At 40.3% G+C, this 23,428-nt stretch overlaps 1 protein-coding gene across 4 annotated transcripts in view; it reads right to left on the bottom strand.

Annotated features, from left to right (window-relative positions):
* Nucleotides 1–23,428, bottom strand: part of CCDC148 (coiled-coil domain containing 148) — a 220,351-nt gene that overhangs the window by 46,301 nt on the left and 150,622 nt on the right. For all 4 annotated transcript variants that reach the window (XM_070423447.1, XM_070423446.1, XM_070423445.1 and 1 more), the window contains exon 12: nucleotides 9,344–9,462. In XM_070423447.1, the coding sequence (XP_070279548.1) occupies nucleotides 9,344–9,462 (119 nt within the window). The remainder of the gene's footprint in view (nucleotides 1–9,343; nucleotides 9,463–23,428) is intronic.

The following is a 23,428-nucleotide window of genomic DNA, read 5'->3' as shown; positions in this document are numbered from 1 at the left end:
TTGAGATACTTTTAATTAAAAAGTTCTCATCTTTCCTCACTACCCTGAAGAAAGGGGGTTCATAAAAAAGCTGAGATCAGTTACAATTCTTCACACATTTGGGAGTGGTGTGAGTGAATATTTGACCTTGGTACAAATGAAAGTCTTTTATAGACTTGATATCATACTTTATATAAATTTGGAACCTGTTTTTTATCATCTTGCTTATGTTAATATTCATCTCTCCCAACAGGAAAAAAAACTATTTATTGCCTTATAAAACAGATTTTTAAAGTAATACTGAAGTGGAATAGTATTTTGTAATAAAAAAGGAAAAATCTAGTCCAGTCAGTGTGGCTCAGTGGTTGAGTGTTGGCCTATGAACCAGGAAGTTATGGTTGATTCCCAGTCAGGGCACATGCCTGGGTTGTGGGCTCGATCCCCAGAAGGAGGTGTGCAGGAGGCAGTCGATCAATGATTCTCTCTTATCACTGATGTTTCTATCTCTTTCTCTCCCTCTCCCTTCCTCCCTGAAATCAATAAAAATACATATTTTTTAAGTTTAAAAAAAAAACACAGTTGATTTTTGTATATTGGTCCTGTATCTTGTGACCTTGCTAAATTCCTTTTTTAAAAATTATTGAATTGTACACTTAAAATGGGAATTTATGATATGAGTTACTCTTTAATAAAGTCTTTAGTGAGAAAAGTAGCAGTGTTATCCTGGCTAGTATGGCTCAGTTGGTTGAACATTGTCCCATGTACCAGAGGGTCGCCGGTTTGATTCCTGGTTCAGGCACATGCCTGAGTTGTGGGTTTGATCCCCAGTAGGGGCATGCAGGAGGCAGCTGATCGATATTTCTCTCACATTGATGTTTCTCTCTTCTCTCTCCCTCTCTTTTTTTTCTCTCTAAAATCAATAATATATATATATGTTGTTTTAAGTAGCAGTGTTAGTAGCTTCCCATAAGCAAGCTGAATTTCTGCACATTTTTATGCAATGACATGGGAAGTAGAGCTGTAGAGAATGAACACTACCAGCAACCTCACCTCTGGCAAGCACCCCAATATCTATCAACTTATTGTTAGAACATCAAAAATGAAATGTAAAAATTTAGTAATTAGATAATAAAACATATTTCAAACCTTGTATAATGTCGCCAAAGATATAGAGAAAAGAAAAGCCTATAGATAAATACATTTATTAGAAAATAAAAGAGACTGGAAACAAAATAACTAAAGCTTTCAACCCAAAAGGGCAGAGGAAGCTCAGTAAGGTTAAGGATCATCTTCTTTCTCTGTCTGTCCTCCAACTCCATCCCTATGAAATGAGCCACCATATTTTACCTACTCTAAATACTTTATAAACATCTGTCACCTCTACATATCCACTGCCACTTCCCACTTCAGACATTATTTCTGACAGAGCTATGAAAGAAAAAATTTTTAATCTGCTTCTTGGGAGTCTACTAATTTCAAAATAATATCCAAGCCTTCACCAGAAAACTACGACAACAAAAAGCTATGAAATTTGGATAGGAATCGAAGATGGCGGCATAGGTAAACACCGGAGACTGCCGCCGTGGAGAACCACTTCAAAAATACAACTAAAAGTCGGAGCGGACATCAACCAGAACCACGGGAAGGCTGGCTGAGGAGAGTCTCTTCAACTAGAAGCAAAAACAACAGCATTCCGACGCTCAGCGGAGGCGCAGTGTGGAAAATTTAAAGGTACGGCGGTGCAGTGGTGAGGGTGCGCGCGCAAAGCGGGCTGGCGGCTGAGGGCGCGATTGTCGTTTTCAATCAGGAGCGAGTCTCAGACTCTGGGCTACAGATCCGGGCGAGTCTCTAGGGACCCAGACTCAAACGGGAGAAGCGGGACTGTCTGGCTACGGCCCCTCCGAGGTTTGCAGCGATTGCTGGGACAGAGAGGCAGAGCCCCTGGGGACGGACTGAGAGCGGCCATAGCTGCTCCCTCCCCCCGCCCTGTTGAGCCCGCCCGCCCAAGCCCTGCGCAGAGCCATTTGCCGATCGCCTCAGGCAAGGGCTGGACTAGCGCCTCCCCTGAGGACTGAAGTTTTCCCACAGCTGATTTCCACAGCCAGTCGGCCTGGTGGTCAAATCCCTCTAGTGTTAACTACAACAATTAAGGCTTGGCTAGAACAAGACTGCGCACAGAGACCACAAGGGGGTGCACCAAGAAAGCATAAAAGATGCGGAGACAAAAAAACATGACAGAAATGGAGGATATGGAGCTAAGAATCGCAATTTTGAGGGCTTGCCATAAATTTGTGCAGAGCCTCACGAAAACTAATGAGACCCTCGATGCTACGATAAAGAAATTAGAAAGTAAGCATACACGGACTGAAATAAAGAATATTATACCCAATAGCAGACCAGAGGAGCACAAGAATCAAACCAAAGATTCGACAAAAAACACCCAATTGGAAAAGCAAAATGAAAAAAGAATCCGAAAGTGTGAAGATAGTGTAAGGAGCCTCTGGGACAGCTTTAAGCGGACTAATATCAGAGTCATTGGAGTGCCAGAAGATGAGAGACAGCAAGATATTGAAAACCTATTTCAAGAAATAATGGCAGAAAACTTCCCCCACCTGGAGAAAGAAATGGACTTACAGGTCCAAGAAGCGCAGAGAACCCCAAACAAAAGGAATCCAAAGAGGACCACACCAAGACACATCATCATTAAAATGCCAAGAGCAAAAGACAAAGACAAAATCTTAAAAGCAGCAAGAGAAAGAGGCTCAATTACCTACAAGGGAATACCCATAGGACTGTCAGCTGATTTCTCAACAGAAACTTTGCAGGCCAGAAGGGAATGGCAAGAAATATTCAAAGTGCTGAATACCAAGAACCTACAACCAAGATTACTTTATCCAGCAAAGCTATCATTCAGAATTGAAGGTCAGATAAAGAGCTTCACAGATAAGGAAAAACTAAAGGAGTTCATCACCGCCAAACCAGTATTATATGAAATGCTGAAAGGTATCCTTTAAGAAGAGGAAGAAGAAGAAAAAGGTAAAGATACAAATTATGAACAACAAATATGCATCTATCAACAAATGAATCTAAGAATCAAGTGAATAAATAACCTGATGTACAGAATGAACTGGTGACTATAATGAATCAGGGACATAGAAAGGGAATGGACTGACTATTCTTGGGGGAAAAGGGGTGTGGGAGATGCAGGAAGTGACTGGACAAAAATCATGCACCTATGGATGAACTCAGTGGGTGGGGAGTGAGGGTGGAGGGTGGGGTGGGAGCTGGAAGGAGGGGAGTTATGGGGGGAAAAAAGAGGAACAAATGTAATAATCTGAACAATAAAGATTAAAAAAAAAAAAAAAGCTATGAAATTTTCTAAAGAACCTACAAGAGGATTTGAACTGAAGAGCTATTCTGGAAGCATGATCCTAGATTAGAGATTAAATTTGGTTTATATATCAGTTCTCCTTAACAAAATTTCAGTGCAAAAAAATCAAAGGGATTTTTTAAATGAAATTTCACATTAATAATTAAGATATTTTTTAAAAGAACAATGAGTGAACACTTGCTCTATCAGATAGCAAACAGAATAATTAAAATAGCATGTGAAAATATAAATATAGATCAGGTTTTATTTCATCTAATCAAGAGTCCATATGCATAGAAAAGCATAATTAGGAGTGTAATATATGATAAAGGTGGCATTTCAAATCAGTGGGTAAGAATGAATCATCAAATAATTGGTGTTGAGATAACTTGCTATCTCAAATGAAAGTGATAGACACTTAGCTCCTATCATTCATGAAAATAAATCCCAGATGGCTAAATTTTAGAAGAAACATGGATAATATGTAATATTTTAAAAGAATTGAGTAAGTCTATTTGCCAGGATAGCATGTATCATTTTGTACTTTGCAAAAGTGATGCCCAGCCAGGAGTAGAAACGGGGAATGATGTCCAGCTCTGCCGGTACTTGTCAAGCTGTGTCCCATGGTTCGGGAGTCTTTCCTTTTTCTAATTTTCTACTTCTAACACTTTGCCACCAGAAGGAAGCAGCTTTTCTAATTGGAACAAAAACTTTATATGCCAGCAGCAACCAATAAATAGTATTAATAGTACATAGTTAATTTGTATGTACATAGATGCTTTCTTCCCCTCACACACAAATGGTGGCTATAAAGGGAATGTGTCCCTCCAAAATCCATATGATGAAGTCCTAACCCCCAGTGCAATGGTATTTGGAGGTAGCGCCTTTGGGAAATAATTAGGTTTAGATGAAGTTATGAGGGTGTGCCCTCATAATGGGATTAGTGCCCTTAAAGAAGAGGCATAAAGTTAGTTGCTTCTCTCTCCCCACTGTATGAACACAAAGCAAGGAGACAGCTATCTGTACGCCCAGAATAGAGTTCTCACCAGAAACCGATCATGCTGGCAACTTGATCTTGGACTTCTAGCCTCCAGAACTGTGAGAAAATAAATTTCTGTTGTTTAAGTCACCAGTTATGACAGCCAAAGCTAATATAGTGGTATGTTATCACAAAATATATTGTTTTTTTGTTGTTCTTAAATTCATTTTTATGTAGGTTCACATAGGTGGCATGTATATACACCAGTATATATGTATATGTATATATATGCCTATGTATTAAACAACTGATAACAGAAATAATTTCTACAGAAGAGATTATATGAAGATAATGATCAAAGGTTGCTCCTGATTTAACTTTAATGTTTTATTTGTTACTAGTGGCCTGGTGCATGAAATTCGTGCATGAAGAGGGTGGTTCCCTCAGCCCAGCCTGCACCCTCTCCAATAGGGACCCCTTGGGGGAAGTCCAACTGCCGGTTTAGGCCCTATCCCACAGCGGTCCCAGATTGCACCCTCTCACAATCTGGGACCACTGGCTCCTAACTGCTCACCTGCCTGCCTGCCTGATCGCCCCTAACTACCTCTGCCTGCCTGCCTAACTGCCCCTAACCCCTCTGCCTGCTTGCCTGCCTGATTGCCCTTAACTGCCCTCCCCTGCCAGCCTGATCTCGCCCCTAACTGCCTCTGCCTGAGTGATCTCGCCCCCAATTTCCCTCCCCTGCTGGCCTGATCTCACCCCAACTGCCCTCCCCTACCGGCCTGGTTGCTCCCAACTGCCCTCCCCTGCTGGCCTGATCTCGCCCCCAACTGCCCTCCCCTGCCGGCCTGATCTCACCCTCAACGGCCCTCCCCTGCCAGCCTGATCTCACCCTCAACGGCCCTCCTCTGCTGGCCAATTTGGTTCTGATTGGTCGGTTTCTATGCCAGTCAGCATCAAAAGCTCCGTCTCCTAGGCAGCCATTGGCTCCAAACAGTTGACCCAGATTTGGTTCTGATTGGTCCATTTCTATGCCAGTCAGCGTCAAAAGATTCGCCTCCTAGGCAGCCATTGGCTCCTCACACTTCACCCAGATTTGGTTCTGATTGGTCAGTTTTTGTGCCAGTCAGCGTCTCTGGGCCTATCAACGGTACCTGATCAGAAAGGCAAGGCTGATCAGCAGCCCCTTGGAGGCCTGGAGAGAAATGGAGGGGCGGCTGCTGGCCAGACTGGCAGAGAAAGAGAGAGGCAAGTGCTGATCAAAAGCTGCCACAGAGGCAACAGATCAGTCCCTGCTTCTCTCTTCAGGCCTCTCTCTGACCCTGATTCGCAGCCCCCTCAGCAGTCAGTGCTGGGGCACCACACCTGCAGCTAAAGCAGTTGGGTTGCCCTGGCAACCAAGCGCTGACTGCAGGACTGACTTCTGATTGGTTGAGCCTAGGTTGTGACCAGTTGTTATGACCCAGGGTTTTTATATATTAGGATAAGACTGTCCTCATATTACATGTTGTGTCTAAAATATTTCAAATGTTTATGTATTTTGAGAAAAAATTTATGTTGGAATTGTCTCATTTTTCAAAAGTCAATTGATAGTAATCACTTATATTTAATGAATACCTACTATGTTCCAGGAAGGGAGTATGTTAATTCAGTATCTCCTTTATCCATTGCAACAATTCTATGAAGTATATACTATTTATGCCTTCATTGTACAGAAGAAGAAACTGAAGTTCAGAGAAGTTAAATGACTTAGCCAAGTGCATACAGCTATAAAGGGTAGAGCCAGGATTCTAGCCTTAAGAACCTGACTCTAGACTAGAGCCTTCCCTTTTAACCTCTACAGCATGTTGAGAAGTGAAAATAAGGCATCAGGAAATTAGCAGGGTAGTGAAAACTTTGGCAACAATTTCAGTAGAAAGATGAGGGCAAAAGACATTTGATAATAGAATGAGAAGGGAAATATAATTAATAAATGAATTGCTATTTTTAAAAAATTATGTTGAACCACATGAAATTGTGAATACTTAACCATTTTTTACACGAAAAGTGAAATTTGCTTATGACTCAACCTAATATATGTGCTAATTTATGAATATTATTTTCAAGAAACTTTCTTAGAATTATAAAAAAGACAATAAAGAGCAGAAGTTTCCAAAACCCTCAAGGCTGTGTGTGTTTTTAACAAATCTGAAAACTGTTTCAAGCCTTCTTATTCTGACATGAGAAAAATGTGCCTACAAGTATAATATCAAATATGAGATTTGTGAATTGTATTTCAGTAGTGGAGAAAAACATTTTAACCAATCAACGATTTTCTTAGTTTGAGAATGGTTATAAAAAAAAATACAACTTTTGGTTCAGAAGAAAAAGCCACCAGCAATTTTTACATGCTGAATTTTATTTCCCTAAATCGCAGAATGAGGTCTATTCTTTTATCTATATCACCCACAATTTTCTGAGAATTATTTCCTAATATATTATCCTAATATTTTAATGCCCTTTTTCATGGATTTTCCATGCAAATATTGGATTCATAATAGTCTTAATCTACAATTCACATGAGCTGAACATACAGATCATAGACCCTTAAGAGTTAATAGCTCACTTAACTCACAGAAATCATCCAGTTAACGTTGACAAAGCATAAAACAGAGCCTTGTAGAGGTGAAAAGAATGCTTTTCCTTAGGTCACCCACTATTCAGGAAGATTTAACACTAAAACCCTCATCGTCTGGTGCCTAGTCCTTAGTAATCTTTTTACTTTGTTATAATGTGCCTATTTTTATCCTGTTACATAATGCAGATTAATCTGACTTTCCTTTTCTTCTTTTCAACTGGAGTGCTGAGTCAGCTAATCTTGATAATTATTGGGACAGGAAGCAAAGGACTAAAATGGCTCTGTAATCAAAGAAACCCCCGGCTATGAGGAGAGATTCTAGTAGATACATGTCCCCTAGCTGCTGGGACCTCGAATCTTTTCTGTTTTTCCCATCCCCTTTCATTCCTGTGGCTCACTTTTGTTTCCCCAGCATAGTTTCAGACTATCCAGCAAGCCTTTTGAACGTCACCTTGGCCTTGTCCTTTAGTACTTAGCTGTTTGAGAGTTTTTGTCTCTGACCCATGGCATGGCCTGTCTTCTGATTTTCACTCATCTCTTGGTTTGTGCTTGTTTAATCGGTTTCTCACTGGCTGCTTCACCTCCTAGCCTTGAGCCCGGACTTTGCTATATTCTGTTTTCTTTATAATAGACTAAACTGAATTCTAAAATCCTGAGATACCTGGAAAATAATGTGAATTTCATCTAGAAAATCCTTAGGGATTTCCTGGCATCTATCCGGAACTCCAGATTCACTCCGCAATCTTGTGACTGGAGTCTGCAATGACTGTCCCACAAGTCACACCGGAAGCTTCCTAGATACAAGTGAACCCCATTGCATCAAATGGTAAGACCTTCCAAGTTATTTATAAGTCTAAGGAGCAATTTTTAAAATTGCTTTATTTTTTAGAGCAGTTTTATGTTCCCAGGAAAATTGAACAGGAAGTATATAGTTTCGGGCAATTTTTTTTTACATTGACTAACTATAAAGAATATTTATTGTGATTTGTGTTATGAAATGAAAGATCTATCCTTAATTTATCTTTTGTTTAAGTCCACTCAGGAACTAGCAAAAGTAGACAACTATGCCAATTACCAGTTTATTGTCTCTCAACTCCAAATCCACCCTTCATGGTCTGCTCTAGGAAAAGAGCTGAACCCTGTAATATTTCTCTCTCGCAGCTCATACAACGTTGTCAGAAAGGAGTGCTGGCAGGACGCCAAAGAAGAAGGCAGTTCTCCTTCCCGGATCCAGTGTTTATCCCTTCTTGCTCCCACCACGTGGTGGCCAGTGGCATGTGTGAGAGACACCCATGGTGCTTGCGCCCATGAAGTTCCAATGGCACCTCATAGTCAGGTGCCCATCAGATTTTAGAGGCTCTCCCATGGTCAGATTCCCACGGAGTCTCAGCAGCATCCCAGGGGTTGGTTTCCGGCTTTGGCCTCCTGCACCAAGAAGGGGGTTTCCTGCCTGCCTGCTGACTGTGTACAAGGTCTTGTGGAGGCCATCCAAGAACGTCTCCACCATTCACAGGCCACCCCACACCTTCCACCACGAGGTGTGAATCCCAACCATGCCGAGGGACGGGAGACAAACCTCCAATTTCTTTCTTTCTTGGGAACCCTCCTTTATCCCTGGGATAAAGTTCTCTTTTTAAATTTTTCTTTACCCCTTTATGTAACAGATTTTTTCTGTTAGAATGAATAATTCTTTATTTAAAGCTTTTCCTATTCAAAATACTATGTTGTCTCTGTCTTTTCCACTGAATCTGATTGATACAGTAACATTGGGAAAATCGCTTTAATTTCTCAGTAGACTCATTCATAGAATGAGGAGATTGGGTTAGTTGGTCTCAAATGTCCTTTCCAGTTCGAAAGCAAACAAACAAATAAACATTATTCTAGGAAATTTGTTTTTTTCCAGTTCAAAAACAAACAAATATTATTCTAGGAAATTCAGGTTTTTTTCTATACCTAGGTATAGAAAAATGAAGTATACTACAGTGAATACCATACAGCACAATGTAATTGTGTGTCGTCTTCCCCAGCCTCAGCTATAGTAAGTGGGTCTTCCTTCTCATCTGGATAATGCTTTCCTCTTTCTGGGTCAAAATATTAAGTGACAGCAGCAGCCAGTATCATTCATGTACACAGTGGGCAATCAGATACTACGGAATCTTCTGTGAGAGTTTTAACTAGGAAACTATCTAAAGGAACAAAATAAAAAAACTAGAGGTTCATGTATGACTATGAGAGTTTAAAATAGGTCAGAAGTATCAGTTACCCATTTGTGAATATAAATACTGTAAATATATATTAAGTATAAAAAATGTTTCTACTGATATTGTTTATCCTAACACAGGATAGAAGATTGCATCCACTACCTCCATCACCATACAACTTAATTTTTTTCTTGTACCTTTCTCTGTCTTTTACCGACTGTTCAGCCATTATTTTCTTCAATTCTTCTAGACGCCGGAGATCTCTCATTTCCATTTCTTGCCAATTCTGTTCTTTTTTAGCCCAGTATTCTCTGATCTGTTGTATAAATGTTACATAAAATTTAAATTAACAACAGAGATATAAAAACAAGGAGAAAACTTATAACAACATTACCCACTGGCTCATAGAGCGAAGATTGAATTTAAATGGCACTTCATCCTTTTCATTTTTTAGATCTGCTTACAATATATTGGCAACAGAAAAAAATAAATTAAAACACGAAGGGTCACATTCTGAGACACTGTACGGTTTAACAATTTCTGAAGTGGAAATGTGACTTGGGCTGAGACCTGAGGTTTTAATCTACGGTTAAAATAATTGACTTTCAGGGAACCGCAATAAAGGCATGTTACTGTCTCTGAAGTATATGATCTACCTGTCACTCAAGAATATTTTTATCCCTTCTGGTAACACAGTCTTTAACAAATATAGCATCAAACCTATTTATACTGTAAAAGCATGAGTTTATTTATGCTAATGGACAGCAGGATGTTGAAAGCTTTATGCTTCTGGGGAAGTAGCAGGAGATAGGTGGGAGGAAGGAAGAAAAGAAAAAATTAGCGTGTTGTGAAATATAGCAGGTATGACTTATGCGGTAAAATAAAGGACAAATTTATCAAGCATTGTTCTTGTTAGGTCTGTTTCACTTTCCTTCTCTGGGGGCAGAATGATAAAACCAGAATTACACACATGCTATCATCAGGGGCTGAAACCATCTCTCAGGGCTCTCCCCCTGATGGGGCAGTTGAAGTTGATGTTTCTTTGACTCTGGCCTGCCAGGTTGTGTCTGGGTCAAGAGACTGGATCTTGCTGGTAAAAAACCTAGTACCTCACAAGTGAATGATAGTGAGTGACTCACAGAGGGTCTGCTGGAGAGGATGGGTTAGCCCCGCCCCCAATGTGGCATTTTCTCTTTTTAAAAGTGCAGGTAGAAAGCTCAGAGGTTTCCGGATTTTCCCTAGCAACGCGGTTTCTGACCCCGGGGAGGACTAAAAGGAGCATCCAGAGCATCATGGCCACTGTGACGGCCCAGCAGAGCCTGCAACCTCAGCAGCCACATCCGTTCAACACTTAAGGAATAAGTGGACGAGCTCCCGGTAAAGCGATTCCACTACAAAAATGATTGAGATCTGAATTTGGGGAGATCAGGGATGAAGCCAGAAAGGGAGCAGCACCTCAGATGGGAGTGAAAGAGAGGACAGGAGAGGGAGAGGGAGAAAACTGACTGACAGGTGCACTTCAGAGCCCTAACTGACAAAGGCCAGGGCGTTCTCTCAGTGCCAGGCAGGGCTCTGTTCACAGTGATTATATTGTCTCCCTCTGGGATTTATAAGTGATCTCTATTTTATTCTTTATACTTTTCTGTGTTACTTTATTGTTTGCAATGAGTATGTATTTCTTTCATACTCAGAGAAAATAAAGCTACTTCAAAATTAAAATTTGAAATAGAACAGATATTGGATTGAAGAGCATTTTTCTCTGGGTTCCAGTGTTTGCTTACTCCCTGCACTGGCCTTGGAGACAAGTCAGTGGTCCTTTGTTGACAATGCCTTGACTACAGGTGGACCTACCCTGGGTTTCTAAATATCCTGAGATCGCTGACACCATTTTGTGCAATGTCCTGTGCAGGCCCTAGAAGTATGTCACACCTGAGACTTTTTGACAGCTCAGGACAAATTTTCATTCTTTACTCTCTGCTATCCTCATCTATTGCTGTACCATGAATCAGTCAATCTCTCTCTCTCTCTCTCTCTCTCTCTCTCTCTCTCTCTCTTGATTTACTCCTTCCCAGTTCTTTCTACCAGGCCCTCTGAAACCTCTGTGTCATCATACACCAAATCCTCTACTTCTTTAACCTTCCAAACACTACTCCATGGTTTTGACTGAAATTCTCTTAAGTGAAGGAAGGATGCTCGTCTTCTGATGCCCCATGTGCCAAGAGGCTGGGAAATGGTTTGGTCACCTTCCTCCCTCACCGCTCCCTCCTATCCAGTACCACACCTTCCTCCTTTGATGTCCAAAGCAACTCCCTCCAGCTCCTAGGCAACTTCTGCATCTGTCTGAATGCCCTTCCCACCTGCAAATCTCACAGTCCCATGACTTCCTCCATTCCAATGAGCCTCTTCTTCCTTCTCCTCCTCCTCCTCCACCTCCTCCTCCTCCTCCTCCAGGATTCTATTACCATCAAGAACAGTTCCAGATCTGAAATCTTTCATTATAGCCTTCCATCCTCTAGTATAGCCCTCATCACAAGGCTTTTCTAATTAGTATACTTGCTTCTCTCCCCCACGAGATGGCAGAAACTGTGATTTATTTACCTTGGCACTTCCAACGGCAACTGAAGTATAGAGAGGTAGTATATACCTAATAAGCATTTGATTGATGAATGAATTACACAATCGTAGAAACTGGTGCTATAGTCATGGTTTCAACTGACAATCTTCATTGACAATCAGCATTCTTTTTATGAATTCCTGATTAATGCCTCTCAGTTTCTCACGGTGGTATTCCCAAACCTGTTCACTATGTTAAGCTCTATACCAGCCTCTACTTCTTCACTTTATCAGAAGTAAGGGAGATGAAGTTCATTTATCTTCCTTTGAGGGGCAAGATATCTAAAAGATATCTTCCTTGATGTCTTGCCCCTCAAAGGAAGAGGTGTCCTTCCTTCTGTTCAAGATTTACCCCTCACCTGGGCTCCAGATCCTTTTCCCCAATCCCACTTTTCCCTAACCTTACTCTGTCATCTACCTCTCCCCCCCTGTACCTGCAGCCTTTTAGTCTTTGCTGTTTCTTTTTCCTCACATGGAAATATACATAAATCTCACCCATTAACAAAAATCTAAACTAACTTTATTTCGACTCCCAAGACTGTAACCACACACTCTTCATTGTTCCCTTTTCAGTCAGCATCTTATAATATTTACCAGAGGCCTGATGCATGATATTCGTGCACAGGCAGGGTCCCTAGGCCTGGCTGGTGATCAGGGCCGATCAGGTTCCCTGCCTTCCCGCCTCCCCACCTCCTCCTTCCCTCACTCCCTCAGCACCCCGCTGCAGCCACTGGTCACCCGCCATGCTCCGCACCGCCCCCTGGTGGTCAGCACACGTCATAGCAAGTGATCGAACTCCCAGTCTCCTGGTCGAACTCCTGAGGGGACACATTGCATATTAGCCTTTTATATATAGAGGTTATTTGACATCTCCTATTTTACTCCTCACCCATGGCATTCCTATATTCCAAACTCACTATTTTCTGAATTTACTACTCTCACCAGTGACTTCCAAAGGATCAAACCAAATGATCCTTTTCAATCCTTATTTTACATAATGTATTCATGTATTTGATTCTTTCAACCCTTATCTGTAGTCTTAACACATTACTGATTTTGGCATTCATTTGTTCAACAAATGTTTATATGGCACATGCTTTGGGCCAGATACTGTGCCATGTACGTGGGATATGGTGATTAAAGAGAAATAAGGCCTCATTGAGCTGGGACTTTCTAGAAATAGAGATAAATGAATGAACAGAATATTACACTAAGAAAATAAAAGTATGGTGATGATTTAGAAAAATGTGGGTAGAATTATTAAAGGGCATAATTTTTAAATGACATTTGGATCAAAACTTGAATGATGAGTGAGACAACCATAAGGATGAGATGAAGGGAGATCTTCCCACTGCAGGAAGTGGGAATTTTAGGTGCAATTGCCCTAAGTAGGAAGGACCTTGCATATGTCCAGAACTGGGCAGAAGCCAGTGCAGCTGGAGCAGGTGGTGTGAGTTAAGACTGGAGGTGAGATCAGCAAGCTAGATAGGGACTAGATATTAGGCAAGGATTTAGTTCTAGAAAAAAGGAAAGCTACTGAAGTGTTTAAAGCAAGGAGTGACCTGACCTGACTGATACTTGTAAAATATAGTTCTGGCTATTGAATGATGAATGGATGTAGAGGAGTGGAGGAGAAACAGGAGACCAGATAGAATAAGGCAAAAATGATCACTTGCACTCAGGAAATGAAGTGAGATCACTTCTTGGTCTCTTGGCTATGATCAAGTAAAGGAAATGAAGTGGTCAAATCTGAGATGTGCTTTTGAGTGGAGTCAAATGCTCACTGAGGGATTAGATATGAAGGCTGAAGGAAAAGGAATCAAGAATGATGCCTAGCCCAAGCCGGTTTGTCTCAGTGGATAGAGCATTGGCCTGTGGACCAAAGGGTCCCAGGTTGGATTCCAGTCAAGGGCCTGTACCTTGGTTGCAGGCTCCTCCCCAGCCTGGGCCCTGGTCGAGGATTGTGCAGGAGGCAACCAATTGATGTGTTTCTCTCACATCAATGTTTCTCTCTGTCTTTCCCTCTCTCGTCTACTCTCCCCCCAAATCAATGGAAAAATATCTTCAGGTGAGGATTAACAACAACAACAACAACAAAGAATGATGCCTAGGTTTTTGCTAAGCAACTGGTTGGATGATGGTACCAATACTGAGATGGAAGAGAGGAAGAACAACAGGTTTGAAAGAAAGACAATCAGGAGGTCAGTATTGAACATTAAACAGTTGATATAACTGTAAGACCTTTAAGTGGAGATTCAACACAAACATCTGAAGGTATAGATAGGTGGCTCAAGGGAGGATTCAGAGCTGGAGATCTAAATAAAGGAGACGTCCACTTAAAATGGTATCTGATGCTACAGGACTGAATAGTCTCTAGGGTGAGAATGGAAATAGAAATAAGCATGCGGCCATGTACTTGCATGCTTATCTGCCTTTTGCATATTTTTCTCAGCTAGAATAATTTTATTTCCCTCCTTCACTTGCTAATTTTACTCTACCTATAAGACCAGAACAAAGGCCACCTCCTTGCATCTTCCTCTGAACACTGCAGTAAAAATGTTAGCAGTATCCTGGGCACACCAATGACCTTTGATTAAGGTTTATTACTTTCCATTCTTTGTCCTATCTTGTATTCCTTAGTTATTTTTCATGAGGCTCTGCCACTGGATTGTTACTGATATATCTGGGCATTTACTGTATGCCTGGCAAGCTCTCCCTGTCTTGTTGCCTGCTAAAACCCTCCTGTCCAGCTAGCATTCAATTTTAGTATTGCTTCCTCAGCCTTCTTCCCTCTCCCTCTCCTCCAGACATAGCTAGGTTTACCTTCTAAGGCACTATTTATGTATCCTTAGCATAGCACTTTTCATATTGATCTGCATTGTTCGTCTTTTTATCCCTGGTACCTTGTATTGTGTCTGACACATAATAAGGCTTAATTGATCATCGTTGGCTGAGTGGAAGCTTCTTCTGGTCTCTGGTCCGAGAATAACAAACTTGTGGGTGGGAACTAGCCAGCAATTTTATTTGCAGGATGATAAAGTCTAAACTAAGCACTTCCCTGAGGACAGTTCCTTTCACTTTTCGTCAATTAATAGGAACAGAAAGTGTGTGTCAAGAATTATTGGGGTTGCAAGCCTCAAACTAAAGTTAAGGCTAAGTGTATTTAACTAGCCCTTTGGGACATTTGTTGAGACAGATTTTAAACACATTGCTTTTTAGAATTCTTGAGTGACTCTTGATAAGGTGATGAGAGAGTTAGTGCAAGTGATAAGAATTGAATTTAAAGCTTCTCTCTTGACTTCCAGCTGAGGGTCTAGAGAAAGCTTGTTTTTCTTACAACCAATACAGGCCCTCATTGTTCCACATCTCCTCCTATTATCTCTGATTTGTATTGAATGTTACTCTTTCATAGTTCCACATTTTTTTCATTTTACCAAAAGCCAGTAAATGCGTAAATAAACCAAAGAAACTATTCCCTATAGAAATTTGTGAGTCAAAATAATGCTATGCTATTTTCTCAGGGTTTTAAGATCACTTTTATATCTCATCTTACTTTTGTAATCTTCCAAACAATTTGCTTCTCATTAAAAACATGATGTTTATGGTACTGAAGTACATCAGAGTTTAATTTTTAAAAATCTGGATTAATATTATACAACCATTAAATTACATATTTTCTACTCCAGTCCAAGAATTATCACAATTCAGCATGAAGTAAGAATTTCTTGTTTTTAGATAGAAAGTTAGTACTAAAGCATTATTAGGAAGATGATTTGGTGTCTGATTTCATGCAATCTGTATAATATTGAATCTTTGAACAAATAGACTTCTATACTTTGCTTCCAGGTCATTATTTCAGATGCTTTAATGGCTTATTCAGGAGGAGGTCATAATTCTTAACTAGGTACACAAAATATATATTATACACAAACAAGAGCTAAATGCTTCCTTTTTACTTTAACTATGTTCAACTACAGCACCCCTTTTTAGTCTTGGTTTGAGGACATAACTATATTCCCATTCTCTTAATTTTTTGTCTCCCATTCTCTTACTGATTTTCTATTTTAATGATTCCTAATAGGAAACCGATAGAACAGTCAAAATTAGGATAAGTCCAGAAGAATGTAATAAGAGGATAATTGACAAGGGAGGGTTGGAATGCAGGGCAATCACAAGGGGCCATTCAGTAGCCTGGCTGCTTCAGAGCCATAGAGCAGAGTCAGAAAGGCTGATGTGGGGAGAGCCACCTGACAGGAGCTGAGACCTTTGGTAGAGGACACAGTTAGTCAGCACAACTCTGCAGGGCAAGGAGTTGGGGAAATAACGCTTCCAAGCTCACTGTCCTCCCTTATCCTCATTTCCAATGTTTCACTTTGACTGAGCCCAACCAGGAGCCAGGGGGTGAAACCCATGTAGGACATCTCCCTGGTTACAGAGCAGAATGGAGAATAGACACAACCTAAGGGGAGGACGTCCAGAATGATGGTACTAATGCATTTTATTATAAATTATTTGGAGGTAGGTGATGTGTACATGCATGAGTAAATAACATGAATGTTTTGTAGGTGGTATTTAATTTGATCACTTATGTGAGCCTTTTTTCATACCAGAGCTGCCTACTCAAATGGTAATAGCTATTTTCTGCTGTGATGTAGTCTTGGGTTCTTAGAACATGATGAGCCAAGAAATGGAATAAACACATTAGTTATCTCCCTTTTAATTGAAATGTCAGGTAGATTACAAAATAATTCTGATGTCTTCTTTAGGAGTAAGGTCTATTTTCAGCAGGGGCATTGAAATATTACATAATGATCATGTCATATGTTGATATTACTAAAATGAATTTGTCTGTAATCTTGCTTAAGTTCTCCCTTTTCACTATTCATTAAGAAGGGAGTATATACACTGAGGATGCTGTATTTCACTGCCTGAGATGTCAGGGAGAGTGAAAAGTAATCAAATCTCAGTCATTCAATCATGACTTCTTAGAGCTGTGGTGATTTTAGCAATCATTCAATCCAAATACCTCACTTTACAATTGAGAAGGTAAAATCTCACGGAACCTACATAACTTGTCCAAGGTTGCCCACATTGTTAGGGCCTCCTATTTTGGAATATTTTCCTCTATACCCCAACAGCAAAGAATAGTCTACTGCTTGTTCATTAAATTCACTCATTCAACCAATATTTAATGAGGGCCTTGCCAGGCATTGGAGATAAAGCAATAAAGAAAATAGACATAACCCTCTTTTTAATGGTGCTTATATTCTAGAAGAGGAAGAGAAAGCAGTCAACAGATAGATAAATGTCAGGGGGATGATAAATGCTAAAAAAAAAAGTTGGGTAAATGAACAGAGTAACAGGGGAGGAGGATGCTGTTTTAAGTTTGGTAATCGAGGTTGAACATTCTCTCTGATGACATTGAGTGGGGCCCTGATGAGGTAAGAGAGTGAGTTACGCAGATCTGGGAGAGAAGAATTCCAAGCAGCGGGAACAGCCAGTGCAAATGGCTGAGGAGAGATGAGGTAGAGTGTTCAAGGAGGAGGAAGTGGGCTGGTATGGCTGGAGTAGGATGAGTGAGGAGAAAAGTGGTAGGATGTGAGATCCAAGAGATACGGAGTGTAGTGCAGGGAGTGACATATCCGCCGTGACTTTTAAAAACATCACTGTGACTATTGTGTGGAAAATACACTGGAGGAGAGTGGGAATGGAAAAGGAGGAGGCAGAAAAATTAATTAGAATATTAAGATGTTATTAAAATTGTTCCAATTTGAAAGGAAGAGCCTTCTATTCATGACAATAAGTAAAGTCTTGGGTATGAGCTTTGCGGGGCCGGGTGAGAATAAGAATCAAAGATAATACCAAGGCTTTTGGCCTGAATACTGGAGCATATGTTTCCATTTTTTGAGAAAAGAAATACTGGGAAGGAACAGGTTTGAAGGGAAAAACAAAAATAGATTTGAAGTAGTGGGATGAGTAAGTTTAGAGTTCAAGAGAGAAGTCCAGACCAGAGAAGTTAATTGATACTAGTCAGCATATCATTGCATATAAGTTTGATTGGATTGATTGAGATCACCTATAAGATATACATACTTAGAGGACTGAGCACCCAGGCCACTCTCAGACTTAGAAGCTAGAATGATGAGAAGGATCCATCCAAGTTTATTGAAAAAGAGAAAACAGTGAGATAAAAGAACAAAAAGAATTGGCTTTCTAGAAGCCAAATATCAAGTCTTCCAAGGAGGAGGCAGTAACCACTTTTATCTTAATGTTCGTGAAAGGTAAGGACTGAGAAGCGATCCCTGGAATTAGCAACATGAATGCCAATGATGACCTTGGCAAGCACAGCTTTGCTGAGGGGAGGGACAAAATGGCTCAAGAGAGAATGGGCAAAAAGAAGTTGGAGACAGTGTGTATGTGCTATAGAATGGTGCAATTTTCCTAAGGGAGAGGGTGAGGGGTCCAGGGAGATTATTATTTTTTTAAATACGAGCCATAATGATATATTTGTAGGTTAGTAGGAAATATTTGTAGGAAAGATCTAGAAGGAAAGGAGGAGATGGTGGTGAGAGAAAGGTTGGGATAATCTTGACTAGGAGAGAGGGAATAGGATGCAGTGTGTGAATGAAGGGTCTGGCCTTAGGAGTGCAGACACTTAATTTATGCATTGCAAAAGGAGAGGGGTGGGTACTAGGTACAGATTCTGATAGGTTGGTACATGTGATATTGCAAGACTATGAAAATTATTTTCTTGTAAAGTAAGATATTGATAGGTAAAAAAAAGATCACATCAAAATCATTACTATTTTCTTCAGTCTACAACTTAACCAAAGAACAGCACTAAGGAGGCAGTGAAAGTGTTTTTTAATCTATCCATAACACAAGGTTGTAATTTATGCTTCAATCGTGATCAAACTATAATGATCCGTCTTCTTGCAGTTTAGAGTGGTTCATTAACCCAAGGAGAGAAATCCAAAGAGAATATTAAGAGTAAGAAGACAAACACAGTGAAACTGTGTGCACCTGTAGAGCATAAAAGAAATACTCCTGGTAAGCCGACTATTACAGAGTTAAAATTATCAAATACCTGCATACTCACAGCTCTGGGTCAAGTAGGACAGGACTACAGCCATAAAAATGACCCTAAAGCAAATAGTTTGAAACCAAGATTTCTCAAAATTGATTAATCATAAACTTAACAGCAATTATAATGATGGACAGTGTTTAAAATCATGAACTACAGAGTTAGCCCTCCTGAGTTCAAATCCTAACTGCACCTCTTAATGGATAGACTAGTATTACTTTGGGAAAATTATGTACATTCTTTGTATCTCTGTTTCTTCATTTATAAAATGAAGATCATGCTAGTACAAACCCCTTTGGGTAGTTAAGAAGATAAAATGAACAGAGAGCAGTGACTTGCACATAGCAAGCACTCTGCAAAATTAAATCACCATAGATAATGAATTTCTACCCAGAAACTAGAACCCAAAATTGACACCTGGAGTTAATTTTTAAGACTTTTCTTCTAAAACTGTCTATTGGGAAATATTTTACAGGAAAACAAATATACTGTATATATAGCTCTTGATCATCCAGAGGTTTTTCCCCCTCCATCTGACTTTTTTAACTGAAAAAAAAAACTCTCCCAAGAAGACATACAAATGGCAGATATATGAAAAGATGTTCAACCTCACTAGCTATTAGATAAATAGAAATCAAAACTACAATGAGATACCATCTCACACCTGTTAGAATGGCTATTATCAACAAGATAAGTAATAACAAGTGCTGGAGAAATTGTGGAGAAAAAGAACCTTCATTCACTGCTGGTGGGGATGTAAACTGGTACAGCCACTATGGAAAACAGTATGGCACTTCCTCAAAAAATTTCGAACAGAGTTCCATATGACCCAGCGATCCCTTTTCAGGGTTTCTACCTGAAAAACTCAAAAACATTTAATTGCAAAGATATAGGTACCCCTTTGTTCTTTGCAGCTTTAGTCATAGTGGCCAAAACATGGAGACAACCAAAGCATCCTTTGATAGAAGATTGGATAAGGAAGTTGCGGTACATATATACTATGGATTACTATTCACCCATAAGAAAAGATGAAATGCTGCCATTTGCAACAACATGGATGGACCTTGAGAATATTATGGTAAGCAAAATAAGTCAGTCAGAAAAAGCTAAGAACCATATGATTTCACTCATATGAGGGACATAAAACTGAACCTCATAGATACAGACAACAGTAAAGGGGGACAGTAAAGGGTAAAGGAAGCCAAGTATATGGTGACAAGAGAAGATGTGACTATGGGTGGTGGGCACACAATGTAATACACAGATCATGTGTCACAGAAATGTACACTCAAAACATATACGATCTTATTGACCAATAAATTTAATTTTAAAAAGAAAGAACAGCCCTAACCGGTTTGGCTCAGTGGACAGAGCATCGGCCTGCGGACTGAAAGGTCCCAGGTTCAATTCCGGTCAACCATGTACCGTGGTTGCGGGCACATCCCCGGTAGGAGGTGTGCAGGAGGCGGCTGATCGATGTTTTTCTCTCATCGATGTTTCTAGCTCTCTATCCTCTCCCTTCCTCTCTGTAAAAAATCAGTAAAATATATTTTTTTTAAAAAAAAGAAAGAACAAACAAACAAACAAACAAACAAAAAACTGTCCTGTCACCAGTTTTTCTACTTCATAAAAAAAAGTTCCAATGGAAATTTCACTTTTTTAAAAAAATATATGTTTTTATTGATTTCAGAGAGAGGAAGGAAGGAGAGAGAAATAGAAAATCTATCAAACTATAATGATCTGGTTTCTTGCAGTTCAGTTAGAGTGGAACTAAATGACAGTAAATCATCAATTGGCTGCCTCCTGCACGCCTCCTCCTGGGGATCGAGCCTGCAACCAGGGCATGTGCCCTGACTAGAATCAAACCGTGACCTCCTGGTTCAGGGTTCGATGCTCAACCACTGAACTACACTGGCTGGGTGGAAATTACACTTTTAAAAGACAGTTGAAACCAGAAAAGTGAACTTCTTGGACTACCATCTGCCTTTCTGCCACTTACTGACTCACATACTGAGAGCTGTCCCTGTGTTCAGTCTCATATGGGAAGGTTAGAATCAGTTAATAAGCTTATATTCATATTCATTTCCAAATTTTAATAGCAAAACAAGAAAATTATGAATATTTAAAAATTATATGATCTCTTGGATAATTAAACCTCACATAATACACTAATTTCTTTACTCATATAATATTAATCAGATGACTGATATTAAATATTCAGAAAATAAAATATGAACCCACAGTTTGTTTTTGGAATCATTTCTACATAAAACATACATTATCTTCTGATTTGGATCATTATAAAATTCTGATAGTTAATTTACCCATTAGGTTTCATAGCTCCCATGTTTGGAATATTTAATCATATTCCCAAAAAAGACCAATAATTAAAAGAAAACCACCCTATTAGACTTTGACTGCAAGATCACATTTCTAGGAGTTAGTAATTGAGAGAACCTCAAAACTGAGGGTAAGAAGCAATTCAACAGATTAGTCCTCAGCCAGATGGGTATAGTTCACTCCAGTGGTAGGTGGTTCCTTTGCAAAAAGGATTCTTACAGTGAGAGATTTGGGTGGGTGGATGTCAGAGCAAAGGTCAAACTGTTCATAAAGGTTCAAAGGCATGTTTTCAGGGTCCAAGGAGTCTATGAGAATTCGTATATTCAATATTCTCCATTATATGAAAATGTAAAAAAGTGCTGTAAGCCAATTGTAGATCATCTGTATGTGACTGCATTACTAAGTACTGCCACAGTGTTTTTGTGTTCACAGTTCAGTTGGTCCCCCGTGATATATTATACTAGGGGCCTGGTGCACAAAATTCGTGCATTGCGGGGCAGGGGTGTCCCTCAGCCCAGCCTGCACCCTTTCCAATCTGGGACCCCTCAGGGGGTGTCCGACTGCCGGCTTAGGCCCAAAACCAGCAGTCGGACATCCCTCTCACAATCCAGGACTGCTGGCTCCCAACCGCTCACCTGCCTGCCTGCCTTATTGCCCCTAACCGCTTCTGCCTGCCAGCCTGATCACCCCCTAACCGCTCCCCTACCAGCCTGATCGATGCCTAACTGCTCCGCTGCTGGCCCGATTGCCCCCAACTGCCCTCCCCTGCCGGCCTGGTTGCCCCTAACTGCCCTCCCCTGCTGGCCTGATTGCCTACAACTGGCCTCCCCTACCGGCCATCTTGTGGTGGCCATCTTGTGACCACATGGGGGCTGCCATCTTGTGCAAGGGTGTGATGGTCAATTTGCATATTACCTCTTTATTATATAGGATAGACAATATTTATACCTTGAGTTGTGTTAGTCTAAATGGGTTCCAGTTAAATATCTCTCTCTCTTCCCCCCCCCTCACACACACACACACACACACACACACACACACACACACTTTTACTTTACTCAAGGTTGAGAAGGAGCAGCATGAGGGAAAAGGAGTTGGAGGAAACAGACTATGATCTGAACCAGAAGGTCCCATTTCTGAGGGACCTTTCTGCCAGGGATGCTTTCCAAGCAGAGTTCTGATTATAAAGGTCCTTTCTCCCACTAAGTCCCCAAGATCTATGCACCCTCCCTCTGCAACAGCAAGGCATTCACTACTGGAAATGAAAGCCAATTCATCACAAGTATTTGAAGGAAATTGCAGAGGACAGTTTCATATCCTGCAGCTCCTATGGTGCACAAATGCACACAATAGCAATTAAAGGCCCAAGCAAAAAGAAAAAAATTAGTAAAAAGAGAGATGATGAACCTTATTGGAATCAGTGCAAAAAGTTTATACTCTAAGTCCTAAACTTTGATCAAATGTGGCAAAACTAATGACCTTTATTGGCATAGGAGCATTCACACTAGGAAGCCATCAGACCAGCATGGGCCAGTGTGAGTATAGATGGAGAAAATATAGTTTAATGATATAAGACTAAGAAATAAGAGAGGAGGAGGGCCAGGCACGAATGACTGAGGGCAAAGTTTCCATGCTATCCTCCTCAAACTCAGGCCTTCATCAGTCCCACTGAGAGGGGCAGGAGAGTCACACAATAATTATGGGTGTAAGTGTACATACACAGATATACTAGTATGCATTTGCACTTACTGTGTATATGTGCAGGTATATTTTATTTACTGAATGTGGTTATGCTTAATTTAACTAATTGCAAACTCCATATAGTTCAATCCATTTTGTATTTTTAGTTTTTCTCTATTAACCCTTTTGTTCTACTTATAAAGTTTGAAGCTAAAAGAAATCCTTCTGTATTAATAGTAAGAGCATCTACTGACCTAACCAATAATTGCATATTATCTTTGTGGCAGAACAGGCAAACACATCCCTTTAAAAAGATACCAGAAAAGGGGCAATTTCTGTTTGAGTAGAGTGACCTTACAATTGCATGGAGGACTGGGTGCACTGTGTGTTATATTAAAGGCACTTGGTGCATACTTATTGAATAAGTGGACTAATGAATGAATGATCATCCTATTTGGACCGTTAATGATGCATATTGACAGTCTTACTGTCAATATGCCTTATTAAGAGCTGACAAACTATTCTATGTGTAAGGTGGTGAGGGGGGGAAGGGAAACTTTTCCCA

The sequence above is a fragment of the Myotis yumanensis genome, unplaced genomic scaffold (genome assembly GCF_028538775.1).
Source record: "Myotis yumanensis isolate MYYU_CA2020_CCGP unplaced genomic scaffold, mMyoYum1.0.hap1 SCAF_8, whole genome shotgun sequence".
NCBI classification, from domain to species: Eukaryota; Metazoa; Chordata; class Mammalia; order Chiroptera; family Vespertilionidae; genus Myotis; species Myotis yumanensis.
This window is presented reverse-complemented; position numbering and strand designations above follow the sequence as displayed.